We start from the raw sequence: 17,832 nt of genomic DNA on the forward strand, positions 1-17,832 counted from the left end.
CCAGTAACTGTATACAGAATCACTAAGACCCCTCGAGTACGTTTTTAGCGTATATCCGATTAGAGTTAAGAATTTTCGGTGTTACGAAATAAAGCATATGTACACACAAAACTTTTCTTCACATGGGCAGCCTCTGCCAAAGCTGAGCGCACACAGGGTTCGCTGTCGAGCCAAGTAGCAAAGCACTTACTGCTCCGAATCCCCGGAGTGTGAGCAGAACTCTCCTCCTACTGAAATTCAGGGATGCCTAAAACATACCGTTAAACGGCTCGCGAAAAAACCATGTGGGCCGGACGCTTTTGACGAAGGCTGTATATGCGTAAGCGCAGCCATACATAGTATGCAAATATGCAAACAACACACACGCCTGGTACGAACGCATTAATTCATACACTCACGAATACAGCACATGTCCGCATGCAGTGGCGCATAAAGCATTCATTCAGGCATGCACTCGTTCGCATCAACCACCGACGCCACGATCTCGTGCACAAGCAAGGTGGCTGTCGTAACCCAGCGAGCGCCGCATCCTCGGGAAGGGAGGCGTTTTGAGAAAGCGGTGCCCTATCGAAGAAGCCCGGAAGCTCGTCGGCGGCGGAGACCTGCGCCCTCGTCGGCGGCGGTGCAGGTGCGGAGGGCCACCCCCTCACTCGCCAGCGTCGCGTACACATTTCGGGGGCGAGGGCGGTTACACTGGGTGCCTGACCATCCGCCGGTGGCGGCAAATGGCTGCCGCGCCAAAGTGGCCGGCCGTGAGCCGGCGCGAGCTGCCGACCAACCAGCCGAAATCTGTTGGCTTCCCAAAATACGCGCAGAATGAAACGCAAGACCCGGCCTGTGAGGCACCACCTAAAATAGACCGCTCCAGGCCTAGACGTAAGGCTGATGTCAGGCCGTCGGAAAATAGCCGCTAGTCGGGAGAGCCGAGGGTCGTCTCTGTTTTGCCCTCCTCCGCTCTGACCCTCCTCGAGGATCCCGGGACCGCCCCGGCTGCTCCAAATCTGGCTCGAAGCGGCAAGGAAGCAGGCACCGCCGCAGACGCAGTGCCCGTCTCTGCTAAGCCTAAGTCGTGCGGCCGTCCCCGCGGCCAAAGCTCAGGACAACACCGGCGCTGCTGCGCGCCGACTGCGGCCGACTCGGTCTGCGTGCTGTGGGCTTGTCGAATGTGCTGGATTTCCTCGCGTCGCCCCAACGGACCGCAAGGTGAGGGGCGCTCTCCGCGTGCGCAGGTGCCCGCCGCCGGGTTGCTCGCCGCTGACCCGAGGTACGCTGTCAGCCACTGACAGCAGTGTCTTGGGCTGCTGCTGCTGCTTCGAGTCTTTGTGTGCACTGCCCCCCGCCGCTGCTGCGTTGTTTGCCTCGCGTTCGGCGGCCGCGCAGCCGGCCTCTCCCTCTGAGCAGCCCGGGGCTTCTCGCGTGTTTACACTGTTATGGATGAGGCGGTATTCTCGCAGTCAGTGCTCGACCAAAGGGCCCTTATATATTGACACGCGTTTTCAACGCCAACTGCACTGCCGAGTAAAGCGCAGCATAAACTCTTTCGCTGAGTTGGCCCCGGTGTTTTTAAACTTACCCGAGTACGGTGATGGCGTCTTATTTGCATCGATCAGCATGTAAATACGTTCTTGCTTGTTACGTAAAACGAATAGAGTTTCCTCGTCCATCACTAGGCCTACGTATATTTGCTGGCAACTGTGAGCACCAACATGAAATAAAGAGCGGTACCATGTCTTTTACTACCATCCGTGATAGTGTTGTGAGCAATCCTATGATGCGTTGCCCATAAATACATAGTCAGAACATGCAAAAGGCATGCAGTTGGTTGGTGCTTTTTTATGCACTTAAGTAGTAATGCAGATTATGAGTGTTATTTTTCGCAGTGCTATTCTGTTGGACATAAGTTAAAGCGACGGCCGCAGTTAATTCCTGTTAAAGGTCATCGCTCGCCCTTTCATTCTTGCTGAGTCTTCTATTGTTATCTTGACAGTGATGATGTGGCAACACTCCCTTGTCAAGAAATGAACAATGGTGCCCCTTTCAAGTCTTTGCTCGTTGGGTTCAAATATATCTTCAAGCATCGCCGCCATCTTTACATTGCAGTTCAGGGCAAAACATTGTTTCTGTTGGTAAGCTTAAGAATAATTCCCACGCATAACGTCTTGTTTTGTTGATGCTTTTTTCATTCAAGTGCGCAATACAAATTAGCCCATTTGCCTTCAAACCCAGCTACCCTGGCATACTTGACCATGCAGGTAAAAGATGCACTCTGTGTTATACGTAGTTTGTTTTCAATATATATAAACAACGACGTCTCTGCACTGTCCAGAGAGTGCTGAAAATATGAAAAAGAATGATTATGCAGAGCTTGCGCTGGAGCCTAGAAAACTTGTTCTAGGAATGTCTGAAAACTAATTGAATGCATTGCTCGTTTTGTTATTGTCATATTCAGAAGGTAGTTACGACCAGTAAACTTAGTCTGCTAGTCTGCTTAAAAGCGCGATCATTAGAATACTTTGCTTGGCGGTCGCTATATCATCTTCGTGGATGTAATCGTCAGTATGTTGCTGCTTTCGCGTCAGCTAATGCGCGTGTTTATTTTGCAGCGTGGAAGCAAAAGGTAAAAATTTGTTCTAAGTTTTTACTGTCAAGTTTTTCTCAGCTTGCACGAAAATAGATTTGAGACATCCAAAGCCGCGCTATGGGCAGATGGGTTTCTAGCCTCAATTATGCGCGCATTTCCCAACGGATACACTCATGTGACATTTTTGAAATTGATTGTATTCGCAAAGGGAGCTGCATTCCGCACAATTTTAAGATTCGAAACTGACGCGCCCGCTAATTTTGTTTGTTTTGTCATGGGAAACGTGGCTTCCTACCAAGTCAGATTTAGAGACGCCGAAAGGTTCACTTGGCAGTGTACCAGCTGAAATACTAACGCGTCATACGTTATTGTGGACAAAGTAATGCCCTTGAATTTATTCTTTTGTTATCCTAAAGATAGTGACGGGGCATCGTCGCATCTGCTTTCTTATGAGGCCGTTACGCAAGTAACAGAACCTGCTTCGAGTTAGTCTGGAGAACTTTGATCGCTGAGAATTAGGATATTTATCGGAGCAGAACCACACAGTTCACGTTTTCTGGACGCACTAAATCTCCACTTGAACGCTCCTAGTTCACTACGTCCGCCGCGGTGACTTCAGTGTGCTCCTTAAATAGCAATTATCAGATTTGTTCCATCGTAATCGAATTTCTTCGGCGGTTTTGTCACCTTTGTGTACATATGTTTTCAGAAATGAATGAAACGAACTAAGGAATAAGTGACAGTAATAACAAAACCTGCTACATATACACACTGCACTTGTTTTAAAATAATTTTTTTTTTTGTAATCCACGCTCTCAAAGTTAATCCCTGGGCCCATCATTGATGTGGAGTCCAATTTATTCTAATGTTGTTTTGTAGTAATGAAAAGGCCCACTTGCTTTCTTCATTTTAGTTTTTTTTTTTTGTGGCGTAAATCTAACTCACTACAAGGTGACTTGGCTCTTTCTCTGTCGACCTCACAGAGAACGAGACACCCGATTCCTTATTCTTTACATTTATATAGTGCGCCTTTTACGAAAGATTTAATATGTTCAGAATGCGAGAAGAAGTACATACGCGTCTGCTCTGATAAACATCTTACCGATGGATGGCTGCCAAATCTAGCGTGTTAAAGCAGCCTCTTGAGGCAACATTGCACACGCATTGCCCCTATGCACGTAACCATGCTCGGTAAACACAAGAGCCCTTTTTTTCCTTTTCTCGTGCTTACCGGGCATCCTGGCTCCTCGCTATTAAAAAGTGCGGCAGGTATTTCTGTTCGCAGTGCTCTGCTTCTCCGCCCAGTTTGCGAGCTGTGTTTTCTGTTAGTGAAACCGAACACTGGCTGCTTTCTTTACCCCCGGCTTTTTGCCCCGCTAGAAAAGTAGCGTGAAGCGTCAACGAGGCTGCAGCCGCGGGCGTAGCAACACGGGCCGGCACACTCTCCGGGGTTAAAAAGAGATCTGGAGCGCACCCGTATTTTTGGCAGCGCCTAGTGGCAGGCCTGCGGCTGAATGCGAGGCGTGTCACGATATGAAAGACCCAGTAATAGCCCGTTCAGGCCAGGCGTTTGCGGGGGAGCCGCTGCGGGCAGAGGCTGAGCGGCCTTCGCCATCTGGAGCGTGACCAGCTCGTGCGAAAAAACTCCGCGGAGGCAGATCAGGGCGCCAAGGTTGGGCGCCTTGATAACGCCGGTGGAGGGGTAGCCAGCCAATGAGCGCCGTCGTGACCGCTACGCAGCTTTAGGCTGAGCCGAACCGCCGAAAGGCTGAATCGCCGCGCGCACGTTTTTCAACAACTGTTATTTAATAGACATTGTTGCTGTTTAGTGGATCCCCTCTTTTAAGTTAATTTTCCTTCCTAACCTGTGGCCCTGGGAGGAGCGGTTGACACCGAGGAACCACGAAGCCTTTTCCCGTTTTTATTTCTATTTTATTAAATAACAGCCGTTAAGCCAGCCTATACGAAACTAGATAACCCAGAAAGCAATTTACCATGCAGTCAGCCATTGTTGAACTTTGCCATGCATAGCTGGGTCTGATACAATAACGAGATCAGGTATTAAATACCGTAACACGTAGCGAACCAAGGACGCCCCTGCCTCCCAAAAGACATGGAGGGAGCCTGCGGGTACAGTTCTACTACTGCAAAGCTGCATGGTTTGAGGCAGATTTGGACTTGTTAACTTTCCAGGTTATAAAATTGGAGGTATACAACTGCGTTATGCCCGCAGTAGTGCACTGTTCACTGAAGGTCTTGATTAAGATGGAAGCGGCAAGCCTACAGAGGAGCAAACAATCCTTCAAGGACAATAGTGTTGCATAGGTTAAGTGCAAAGATCAAGGTTCTAGATCGCTTTATTATATCTTTATTATATTAAGTTCCTTCTCTGTCGAGAAAGAGGGATGGAAGAAAGGAGGAACAGGGAAGTTCCGCAGGTGTCCAGCTGTTCGAATACCCTACCAATGATGATTTGGCAAGTGCAACGAAAAGTAAAGGGAAGATGCTCTGAGCGCGTGCTGTCGTCCCCATAAGCCTGTAGAGTTCAACTATGGTAGTGTCCTTAGTGACCTATTGAACAAATGAAAGGTGGAGTGCTGCCAGAAAAATTTTAATTGCAAACCGCAGCTCTGTGTCAGTCGACTTTTTATGAATTATCTCGGCTAAAGCATGCTGGTCAAGGTGGGAGGAAATAGCATGAAGACATCTATCGGAAAGACAGCGAGGAATACCACACAGCTCTGACCTTCGCTCTGTAGTTCTTTCGCGTTCTTTGTTTTCGTGCTGCTTTCGCCTCCTGATGCTAAAAAAAAAAAAACCTGACTTCAATACTTCGATTTGTTTTTTCAAACATCTTGCCCATCATGATGGGCGCAAAGAGATGCGGATAAATATATATCCCACAGGAATTTCAAGGCCCAAACGTCGTTTCCACATTTCGTTGCTGTTGGAACGCATTCACCTCGAGGAAGCCCCATGGTACCGCAGTCGGTGACCGTGCACTTGAGACTCTCCAACGCCAGCCAGCGCATACCACGTAGCGAGCCCGAGCTCTCCACAAATGTCTCGCGGGGTAGCTTTTACTTCCAGCAGTGCTATCTCCATCTCGACACGTAAGGGGCTTAGCTCATGTAGGCTGGTCTGAAAACTATCTCAAACCGTATTTGCAGCACGCAGACTCGGCTTGTGCGTTGGTCGACGCTCGGCGTTGCTTTGACTTTACGTCACACAGGTGCTCAAACACCTGTCCCCGTCTGTCACTTAGTTGCTTGCTGCGACACGTCAGAATTATCTAGGCGCAAAAGAGTCATGAAGACAGTTATTCCTCTCTGCTGGCTCTTTCAACGGTCGTTAGCGCAGACAATGTGATTTTGTGAACGTGCCAGCTGATGTCACTACTGCTCAGTCATTGACACTTCCTTTGGGATAGGAAAATGAAAGGCAATAAAAAAGTAAGGTTCGAGAAATGCTTCTAAAGTTATCAGCTATGTACTGAGAAATGTGATAAAGGTATCCAGGTTTAAGAGCATATGTTATACAAAATGTCGTCCTTATAAGTATGCTGGTGTATGCCATCGTTAGCGTCATGTTCTTGCAAGAAAGAGCTGCTTTCTGAAAGCATAAAACTGGTTCAGGCATACAGGAAACGACATTTTACTTAAGGCGCGCTAAATAGTAGTGTCTGTTGAGAAGAAGGTGCATTTTATACCGCTAATCAAGTTTGTAATGAATGCAATATTGTGTTTACATCAACTGCTGCAACGAGCAAATCGTCTGAATACAAATGTCACCAAAGGGTCGAGTTCAGTTTTTACGGCAGGTTTAATTACTTTCACTTGTGTCAATAATATGAGTAAGAAATGCGGAGGCACTGCTTTTCTTAGTTCAACGCCATAGCCGTATTATGACTCGGCGCTTGGTGCATAGAAAACATTGTTTTTACGTTGTATTAATTCAAAAGGCAACATAACTTCACCAAAAACCCGTAGTACACGACAAGAGAAGACACTTCTTGCCGATGCGACTTGTACCTGCCCACTCTCGACCCATGTACCTCAGCAATTTAATATTTATTTCAGCTCCTCTCCACTGACTGAGTGGTGTCTCAGCACCACTCAATCAATGAAGAGGTGGGTCGGCTATGTATGGCGGCCAATATTGATTCGTTGGGATTGCGTAAATATAAACGGGCACATTTATGTGCGGAGTCGCGTGACTGCAACACACCTTTGGCGTGGGACATGCGTCGATGTTGACTGAATTGCCTGGATATCGAGGCCACGAAGTTGTGTGAGCGATTTCAGATAAAAGGGAGACTGGTGAAGCAATTCGGAGAGCACTCCATAGTTGTGAAATTGGTATGATGAAAGACTGCTAATACGTAACATGCTTATATTCAGAGTAAGCTGTTGGCAAGCCTCAAGTTGCATGTGAAGAACTGTAATGTATAACCGTTCACGTAAGTTTGTTCAACGAACGAGGGAAAGTTTTACAACCCGTATTTACGCCAAACCATGCTTCAAACGTTGCGCATATATGTCTGGTAGTTATGCACTTGTTTCTGGCCGTAAATATCTTGGCATGTTTTACCCAGGTAAAAGACAGCTAGGTCACACTCACAGAGAAATTTATTAGAAAGATATTTCCCGTTTCCGGCCGAGTCGCATTCTTTTCGGCGTTAAGTGGAATTGTTTTGTCTTTAAATGCTTCACATAATTTAAAAAGGACAGTAGTCAGTGTGGAGATCAGTGAAACATGGAGGAAGACTCCGCGAGAAACTGTACAGACTTTTAGCACAGCGCGTATCGCTCGCTGCCCCTACGTACGGGCAGATCGTCCTGAGGGTGGCAGGTGGCGGCAGGTGGCGATAGGTGGCGCCAGGTGTCGGCTAGTTGAGCGCACACCTGCCATGACAAGACCATCTGCATGTGCAGTAGTGGTGCAGCATAGGCGGTGCAGCATAGGCGTGCACAGATCTCTCTTTAAGGGGAGACCGACGTTTATGGTCGAGCCTCTTCAAGTCTTCTGGGTAGAAAGGAACAATAGGGGGCAAAACCTACGCCCCTCTCCCTCATGCCGATTGTTGGAACCACTTCCCCGCCCCCCCCCCCCCCCCTTTTTTTTTCTGTGAATGACTATTACTAAAAGTCTCTACTACTCATCATAAACGCATTCAAATACAAGAGTGACGAAACAAAGAAATGAATGAGTGACAAAGAAATGGCTCAACGCAAATCAAGAAACCGAGACACAGTAAGGGTGCTTGTCAAACACTGCCCGCGTGTACCGGATCCTATCGCTTATAGCGCACACTACATTCTCGTACCGGATCATACCCGCTTCCCTCACAACACCCACTTCCTTCCTTTTTTTTTTTGCCTGCCGCATAGCTGCGGTGTAAAAATATCATAATATCAGCACTTCAAGTTACTGTGGCTGAAATGCATTTTTAAAGCCACGGGCTCCAGATGGACTGTTGCTGTGGGCGCTACGAATATCCCAGCAAATACATAGTGTAGTACTTTCTAATCAGTTAACTTTCGGGCAAAAAAAAAAAGTTTACGCTTCTAATTTCCCATTGATCAACACCACACATTAAATAAGAAAAAGAAACAAACCCCTGGGTTTTCATCGGTTTCAGTGACTGTTGGCTTTCTTCTCATATAATAATCGCAGTGCCACATTAGGAAGTATAAATGACAACAAGCTTCCAACGCTCAGGTCACTACGGAGGAACGAGTGCTTGATAATTTTGTGATGCACGCTGGAAAATCTGTACTTTGCGTTGTATTTCCAGGTGGACAATTGAAATCAAAACATGATTTCCTGACTAATTTTTTTGTGCAAAAGTAACTCTGTGAGTGGAGGGCCCGGTCTAATTTCGTTCGTTTAGACTTCTTTAACGTGCACCGAAATCTCGGCACATAGGAATTTTTGCATTTTCGCCTGCACCAAAATGCGGCCGCCGCTGCCGGGATTGAACCTACGAACTCGAGCGAGGCAAGCTCAACGCTATAGGCCCTGAGCCACCGCGATACGCTCAAATCGAAATGTGGACGCTAATTGTTTTTTGTTTAATTGCTTCGCATCACAAGCAATGCAGTAAGTACAGCCATGGAAATGAAAACAAAAGCGCAGATGTGCCTCTCACCTACAATGAGTGTCAGTGTAACCACTTAAACCAGTAAGATGTCAATGGTCGCAAAACTCTCGCCTAAAGTGCCCTTCGTGCAACGGTATAACTGGACCGCGGTTCGCTAAAAGGCCACACACAACTCGTCACAGCTGTCGTTTCGTTGCTGTAAATCCTTGATTTTCTTGCATAGAGAGCGTCCTAGATGACCAATACATTCCCTGGCTGTAAAAACCACTTGGCAAGGCACTCAGTATCCACTCTGTCAACTGTGGCCACTGTATAGTGCTCAGATACAGTAAATGCTGTTAATGAGCAAGACTGCTAAGACCAATCACGTATATCATAGGGCACTGGCAGAATGACGAATGGATCATGCGGCGATATGGAGATAATCAAATCAAACCAAATGAAATCGCATATTTTTGCATAAAAGAAATGGAGGGAGGCCCGAACAAAAATTGAAATCTTGTTCAGTTGACAAAGCTTCGGGCCCCTGTCCACTTGACAGACAGCTATGACGACCAGCGCGGGGGAAAATATGCCCATAATACAATTTAGTTCTAACTATTACGCAAGTGCGGTGCGCCGCTGCGGTGGCTCAGTTCTTATGGCGCTCAGCTGCTGACCCAAAAAACGCGGGCTTAACCCCGGCCGCGGAGGTCGCATTTCGACAGAAGCGAAATGTTAGAGGCCCGAGTGCTGTGCAATGTCAGCGCAGGTTAAACAACCCCAGTTGGTCGAAATTTCCCACAGCCCTCCACTACGGCGTCTCTCATTGCCTGAGTCGCTTTGGGACGTTAAACCCGGTTAAGATAATGCGACTGAAATCATAATAGAAGGAAAATAACAATGCAAATTATTTCACTCTTTACAAAATGAACATAATGTGATGCAAACTTTGGTATAATGCAAATAACAATGTAAATAAATGCAATTAGAAACAAATGTACAGAATACCGACAATACAACATGCTCTACGTCTGCATAACAAAAAAAGCGCATCATTTTTTTACTCACATTTTATTTCAATCTCCTGCGCGTGAAAATAATTCATGAGAACAGGGAGATTGTGCCGCAGCGCAAGCATCGCTAATGACGCTAACCGCATCTTGGCTTTTTACGTCGCAATCTTCGTTTTCCTGCCCCTTTCATCAAATTATCAGCATACCTTACTTTCTCCCCACATAAATTAAAATTCGCTTCAACAGTACGGGACCCTCATTAGTTTAACCTCTCTATAACCTTAGAAAAAATACAAAACCGTGCTGTCCGCTTCATTTGTTGCGATTACTCATATTATACTAGTTTGTGTGCTTTAAAATCCAGAGTTTCCTTACCTAACCTTGAAACGCGAAGAAAAATATTTCGATTGTGCCACTTTCACAAGTTTTATCATTCATCATTAGGAGCATTAATTGTATCACCAGTACATTGTCTCCCCAGCCGAGCTGACCACCACAAGACTGTCTACCCTCCCCCTGCAAGAACTAGAGCTCATTTCCGATTTTGTTTTGTCAGATCATCTCAGGACAGGAACAGTGTGCCGCCGGAAGGGATACACCTTATCAACCCTATTAAATTCAAGAAAAAGATTAAGACCATCATCTTGTAACTGTCATACCCATCCCTCATGTAATGATGTCCCATACTCGGGGCCTTTGAGGAAAAAGAAAATAAAAAGAAAAATAATATGCGTACCCTATGATGTTTGGGAACGCAGCACTTTCCAAATATCGGTATGACGAGTAGGGTAAATGTGCGTCGTGAATGTTAAGTGAGCAGTCGAATCTAGCGTCCTGCCGGGGATGGTAAGAGTATATAAATAAAGTCTTGGAACGGAAATAAGATTAAAGTGCCTGAAAAGAGGTTTAGAGTGAGCGTAGCAATGTTCAGATAATGTTATAACCGACAATGCCTGAAGAAATTAAAATGTCTGTTGCGGAGAGCATGTTGATAATATTACTTGCATAATTGCTGACACTGACTTTGAATAGCGGGGAGCACTAAAATTTGGCTTACCGCGACGCCGCTGAAGAAACAAAGAAATGAAAATTCAAGCTGAGCATCAGATTTAAACATGATTCCCCTAGCTGCCAGTCGATTCAACTGTTTTATAACGTTTGTTGTCGCCGAAGAATGAAGCTTCAGATGGGAAAGACCCTGATAAGTCCAGGCAATTTCCTCCGAAGATGAATTTCATATCAAGCACGGTAGTGTCTCTGGGAAGAAACTACTAAGAAAAAAGCACATCAACGAGTTAGCGATAACGGCTCAAGTAAAGGAATTCAGGATCTCGCTGAAGAGCAGATATACCACTTTAACCCAGGACGATGACCTGTGTGTTCAAGCGATGAATGATAATTTCACAAATATCATTACGGAGTGCGCAATAGAAGTAGGGGGTGGGGTAGCTAGACAGGGTACTGACAAGCTTTCTCAAGAGACGAAAGGGCTGATTAAGGAAAACCAAAGCATAATAGTCTCTAACCCAATAGATACAATAGAACTGGTGGAACTGTCCGAGCCATACCTAACAATGATGGACAAAAGCATTTTTGAGCGAGAAAATGTTTATGAACGCAATTTTTTCATATAATGTAAGACTTCACTATAGCAATCAATATATCCGCAGATCACCCGCTGGCAGTCGTACATTTTTTTTTCTATTAATCTTTTTGCTATCGTCGAAAGCTTTACCCAGTGGTTTTGTATGGCAGTTTTAACTGCCATATGCGATCGATGGAAACACTTTAAAAGAAAGATTTCGCTACATATCAGAAGAATAGACTATTACCTTCAACATTTTTTAAGAGTATCTTACAATTTTTCAATTTTCAAATTTTTGTCCTAAAAAGTTGGACTTATAATCAGTGAGTGCAAGGTAACCGAAATAAGAAAGTATGACAAGCAAATAATCGGGCACGCTCTAAAGAAAAGAGGTAACCTTAAAACGAAACTTAACAAAACTAGGCATATACGAAAATCTGATCTACAGCCCCCGTCAAAAGTATACAGCCCGAGGGGTTTGCTTCTAAGCTGTTTAGCGGAGCTTCCCAGCATGTCTAGCACACCAAGGCTTGGGAGGATTGACGACACGAAGCCATTCCTCTGTCGAGAGGTAGCGGTCGCTGAGGAAGCATAAAAAGGCATGCAGCAGGCCTCACAAGCAAACCCCTTGGGCCGCATACTTTTGAGGGGGGTGTATGCCCTAAGAGGCAAGAACAGCATTGTCATTACCAATATGAAAAAGTTGTTAATTTAACTGCGGAATAGCACACATATCTATGCAGTAGCAGAAATCATCAGGATCCTAAAGACAGACGCAGTGTTGTGGAGCATTTGTGTATCTCTCTGGTAATGAACCAGGAACCAATTGAACCCCTACAAGCAATGCAAACGGGGAAATCGCCTGAAGGGAATCAGGTAGCTGTAGATCTATTGATGGAAGGGGGGGGGGGGGGGTATTCTGCTGGAAAAACTTTCTACCCTGCATACTATCTGCACCCCTGTCTTGGTCAATAGTAATGCTTACGATGGATCGTTGCTTCTTGCAGAAATATGCAGTTATTTTCTTTCCCTGTAAGCATGTTTAGTGGTCATATTTTGAGTATTTATTTCGTCGGTTCCCATTACCTCTGAGGCGGGCTGGTGTAGACCCTGCTTCTTTTTTTATGTGCACATTTCATTTACGCTTGCAACTGTTTTGTCTCATTAAGTGCAAGCAAATGAAGGACGCAAATAAGTAAGTTGGCGTCATAAGCTTTGCCTCAACAGCATTTGTACTCGTTCATACTTCCAGATAGGTGCTGAAGATGTCTTACTCAAGGTCATCATATTCAAGATCGTCCAAGTTCAGCGAAGGTGAGTTAATATGTCACTGCACAACTTGGTCAGCACAACGTCATACTTAGTGCATAAACACGTGACGTACAGTTCGTGCCAAGTAGAATATAAACTTCATATTGTAAATGAACCAAAAAGGTGTTATGACCAGTACGTACAAAGCAAAACTAGGAGAATTTCGAATTACCAAGTTCGATTGATAAGAATGCATGCTGGCAACAGTAATAATATATTAGGACAGTACATTATGTGGCATAAAAGTTTACGCATGACCGATTTACTGTTTTTGTTAGAATGTGCAAGCTGCCATGCTTTTGTAACCCTGTTGCTTGCATGCATATTTGTCGGCAAGTTCATAAAGCAGTGTAATAATACGTTGTACTCGCGAAGTTTGCTTCTTGCAGCGCCTTTTATTTAATGTTAGCAAACTCACTCAAAATATATCTCTTCATATTATTCCAACGCGACGTAGCACAAGCGATGAACAAAGAAAGACGACACGGGCGGTGGAACACTACGATGATCGATTACCAAGTCGTCGAGTTCCCTGTATTGTTAAAAAATATCACCGCTTGCGCACATGCACACATGCAGCACAGTACATTTTTCTGTTTCCTCTAAAAAAATATACACAAAAATTTTTTGCCTTCCATTTAATGTCTGTTAGGTCGCCGTGTAATCTTCTGTGCACTCGGCAATCGCTTGTGAGCCGGAAAACAGCGCAAAATGGACAATTCCTTCATAAGCTCTCCAGTGCACCAATGGAAATAAATGCTTGGTACGTCCTCGAAGCTTTCAGGTGTGAAAGAAAAGGCTCGGACTTCTCCTTGGTGCAAAGTGGGCAGTATTTCGCATCTACATCAAAGCGCTATTCCTTGCCCTGTTTTTAATTTTATTGAGCTGACAATCTACAAAAAGTTCTGTTTAATTTACGTGGCGTCGCGGCCTCTTGTGAAACAAGGCACGCGTAAGACGCTCATGATTCTCCTGTCTCCTGGGCATCAGGAGTCATGTTCGCGTTTAATTTTATTGACACTTTACTTCGCACGGCCATGCCTATACTGCTAGGCTGTTAGCTTTTTTGGAATTACGAGAACAAGAATGCAGGCAAGGATCTTTTTATGGACCATCTCATTCGCAAAATCTGCCCACTGTTGATGCTCGTTACTCGTTCTCGTTACTCGTTCATCTTTGGCGCCGTGTCACAGATATTCGATATGGCGAATCCAGGTGAACTGAAAAAAAAAAACAGTCACAAAAGACAAGGGACAAGAGAAGGAGTGTTCACGCCACAACGGTTGGACTATCAACTGAAATTTATTACAAAAGACATAGTCTCAGCAAGGCCAGCAGAGCTTGCGCAACAGCATCATCACAAATCACAGCGCAAAGGACACACAAGATATCACATCTACCGTGACCGACCTAATAAAGCGAATTCTTTCACGATAGATGTGATATCTTGGTAGGTGTGATATCTTAACGGTAGATGTGATATATTGTGTGTCCTTTGCGCTGTGATTTGTGATGCTGCTGTTGCGCATGCTCTGCTGGCCTTACTGGGACCATGTCTTTTCTAATAAATTTCAGTTGATAGTCCAGTCATTGTGGCGTGAACACTACTTCACTTGTCCCTTGTCTTTTGTGACTATTTTTTTTAATTACAATGTACCAACTGGTCCGCATTTCAACCCTTCTGAATCGAGATGATTGTGCGTGTCAGTGCTTTTGCACCTCGAGCGCGCCCATAAGCGGCACTTTTGCACCTTCCGGCGCGCAGGGCTGTCGGACGAGAGATCCAGCCGGACCTCCGCCCGCAGCTCTTCGCTGATGGACTCGGACATCAGCAGCAGCATGACGTCGTCGCGGCGCATGATGCGCACCACGTCGTACGGTGACGAGGGCGGCAGCAGCTTCTCGACGTCCACGGTGCGCCGGAGCTCGCGTCTCTCGGCGCTCGAGGACGACGACATCGGGTCGAGGATGCAGAGCAGCAGCGTGCGCACTTCGAGGCTGAGCTCCCGAAACGACGACGACTTTGGATCCACCGCGATCTCCCGAAGGCCCTTCGCCATATCGAGCGGCGACTCTTTCGAGAGCAGCCGCAAATCTTCGCTCTCGTCCAGCATCCTCGGCGAGTCGGTAGACAGCTCGGCGTCGCGAGCCCTCCGGCGCCTGAGCAAGGACGACGACAAGGAGAGCTTCACCAGCAAGCGGTCCAAGCTCACGTCCAAGTCGTCCTTCGACGTCGATGAGTCGAGCGCGTCGGTGCGCTACAGTAGCACCAAGATCAGCAGCAGCATCGAGTCCAGTGACCTCGGGGGCGCCACCTACTCGGCCTCCAAGACCAGCTACAGCTACAGGGACTCGGCTGGCTCGGCTACGGAACCAGAAGCCGGGGTAAGCACCGCTCGTTCTTTGCTTTGCCAGAAAGCCCTCCTTGCTGCAACCGGCCATTTCCAAGACAGCAGCGGTGTTGCATCATACATGAGCTAAAGCCCTAAGGCTGAACCGAGCCATGACCTGAGCTAGCGGGAATGAAAATGAAATTGTGCTATTGGCGGTCGCCTGAGGCCGGCACAAATATCGTTTACTGCTCGTTTATAGTTAGTTCTATAAAATTAATTCGCGTATTAACCTGCAAAAGGTAAGCAAGAAAAATTGGTTAGAAAGTTCCGAAGTCTCCAAACACTTTGGTTGTGGTGGTGTTACTGCAACTGAGTCGAGCATATTTAATTTGGAAATTTTGTGAAGCTGAGACTTGGTGCGCTAATGTTACCTTTTTGGGGGGAAGGAGACTAGTAAAAACGAAGAGGAGTCGTCGGCGCCTCCTTACGCCAGCATCTCTTAAGAAACATTTATTTGAGAAAAACAAAGAAGTTGCCGGATTTTTCTGGCCTTAGGTTCATTATCAAAGTATTTTTCGCACTCTGGACAAAACACATGAAACCAAAAGTGCTAGAGAAAGGAAGACAAAGAAGGGCGTGTTTGGAGATGATGCGCTTGACACAGTTTCCTCGCCTGCCGTGAACACTGCCTGTATGGTGCGCATACAGAAACGAGCGGCTGCACTCTTTACTTCCTGCAGTGTTTCGCGCGCTTCCCTCACAACGCAAAAAATGTCTTTCCGAATGCGCAAGTATTCAGAGAAATAGTGTCATTTGTAATCTCTTGCTACACTGCACACACATACACACAAAAAAAGCTAAATCGTCTCGCATATCTCCAGCTGTTTTTTCAAAGCAATTCATTCATTTTCACTTGTTAACTATATCAGTAGAAAATAAAAAGTGCCCTTGCATACTCTGGGCGACCGTCAGAAATAGTGCTGAAGTTTTATTCCCGCAACCCGTAACAATTCTTTTTTTTTTTAACCTGTAGCTACTTGCAACACACATGAGCGACGTGTTCGTATCTATGCGATATGCTATCGTATTGCCGTATGGAAAGCCTTTACTTCCTTTCTGTACTTGCTTTTTCTCCTTCCCCTTAATTTTCCACCCAACACTTTTCCCCAGTGTAGGGTAGAAATCCGGTACCTTCTCCTCGGTACCCTCTGCGTCTTTCCTTCTCTCCTCTCTTTCTCGCTTGATAACGTAGCTTCCAGTGACACGCAAGCGACGCTCACGGTCGGAACCAACGCAACTGTGCCCTGTAATTTAAATACCTTAAGTCAAAAACAGCAGTTCAGAGTCCGATAATATGAGGCACGCGTATTTCCTCCGCCTGTATTTGAGGTACGTTAGAGTGTGTTGCTAACATGAGCTGTTGAGCACGCAGAAACGATGCACTAATTCAGCCCGAAATGCCGGGGTTTTATTTCATCTGTCCTCTTTGGACTGCGCATAAGTGCCGCTCAAGAGGCCGTAGGGCTCCTTTAAATCGCACGGCGAGTGCAGCGCGACGCGATACACACGTTGCCCGGCACTCGTCCCGCCGTACATTCCACGCGGTCGGTATTCTTCAAAAATGCGACATGTGTGGAATAAAGGGTTGTCACAGTTCGTATTGCACACATAATCACCTGCAAAGGTCGCCAAGTGCGCTCGAAGTATATGGGCTAGACTGCGATGGTAAATTTCGGCTCTTGCCTAAGGCCATTGCAGTACGTTTATTTCCTGGTAATCTTTTGTACTTGTGTTCTGTCAAGCAGCAAAACCTTTTTGTGTCCTGCAGTGGTTGCATGCACAGAACCGACAAAGTGGGCGCAGTGCAACATTATTACACGTGTTAAAAAGAGTGCATCAATAGAGCACCGAATTGAGCACGTCGCGTATTTGACAATGACGAGAAGCCCCAACCTTCTCTGAACACCTTCAGGAAGAAGAGAAAAGCTTGTATAAATATCTTTCCATGATTCCCAAACAATGATCGCGTCACCGCAACTGGATAACCAATTATTACATCTCGGTTATTGGACTAACCACCTTTGTCACAAAAGCTACATTCTCGTTTTCGCGACATAGCCACGTCGTTGACTCATTGATTCCCATGTTGCTGCTTGGACATTTGGAGAAGGCGCAATGGTGAGTACAAATTGATGTCAAGGTCGCCTGTAAAGGTTTTTTTACAGCCTAAGGTGTTATGCAACAGATGTATACTGCCTATAGTTATTCAAGGACAACTGCACATCTGATAGACTGACAAACGAACAATACTTTGAACTTGCCTTGTATAAAATGGTGCCATCTTCACGAGCTTTTATACGTTGGTTGCTTAAAAGGCTTATCTGCGAAGGTCGACGCGAATGAATATTTTTACCTCTTTGTAGTCCCTGTCGAGTGTGAAATTCTTCCAGCGATGCTGCAGCGCTGCCAATCCGAAAAAAAAAAGGCTAGAAACTTGCTTTGGTCCTTGCATCACTCATCTACAGCCTCCATGACGGCGACGTCACTACGGAAATGCCATACTCTTCAACCTCATTTGAATGCATGTGAAAGCTGAAAACTTGGTGATGTAGACTCGGCCACTATGGTGCAAGAGGTGTCGCTCATGAACCTGCTTCAGAAAGGCGCTCACATCGATTAAAACACTCCTCACACTCAGACGTCGGCCCGCCGACTGACAGTATTTCGAAGTTTATCCTGTGACACAATCTGATCACAAGGCTTGAAGTGGTAACGGCAGGGCAAGGTTGGTGCTAAGAACTGGCGAATTTCTATTTCGTGTGTGCACTTATTCCAGGAAGGATTGTAGCTACAGAAACGTCCATGTAGCTCACCGCTTCAGGAAAACGGCGAAATTCACTACAGTGCACATTCACAAAGTTTTT

At 46.0% G+C, this 17,832-nt stretch overlaps 1 protein-coding gene across 6 annotated transcripts in view; it reads left to right on the plus strand.

Moving 5' to 3' along the window:
* Positions 1 to 948: 948 nt before the first annotated feature.
* The window catches only part of Obsc (Obscurin), a 161,443-nt gene continuing 144,559 nt past the window's right edge, over positions 949 to 17,832 (plus strand). For 4 of the 6 annotated variants that reach the window (XM_089579587.1, XM_089579583.1, XM_089579584.1 and 1 more), the window contains exons 1-3: positions 950 to 1,203; positions 12,517 to 12,578; positions 14,341 to 14,960. In XM_089579587.1, coding sequence (XP_089435713.1) covers positions 12,530 to 12,578; positions 14,341 to 14,960 — 669 coding nt within the window. In that variant the 5' untranslated portion in view covers positions 950 to 1,203; positions 12,517 to 12,529. Of the gene's footprint in view, positions 1,204 to 12,516; positions 12,579 to 14,340; positions 14,961 to 17,832 lie in introns of all 6 variants that reach the window. The other 2 variants (XM_089579582.1, XM_089579586.1) reach the window with 1 other exon arrangement.

Source organism: Amblyomma mixtum, chromosome 3 (genome assembly GCF_055824585.1).
Source record: "Amblyomma mixtum isolate Tamu chromosome 3, ASM5582458v1, whole genome shotgun sequence".
NCBI classification, from domain to species: domain Eukaryota; kingdom Metazoa; phylum Arthropoda; class Arachnida; order Ixodida; family Ixodidae; genus Amblyomma; species Amblyomma mixtum.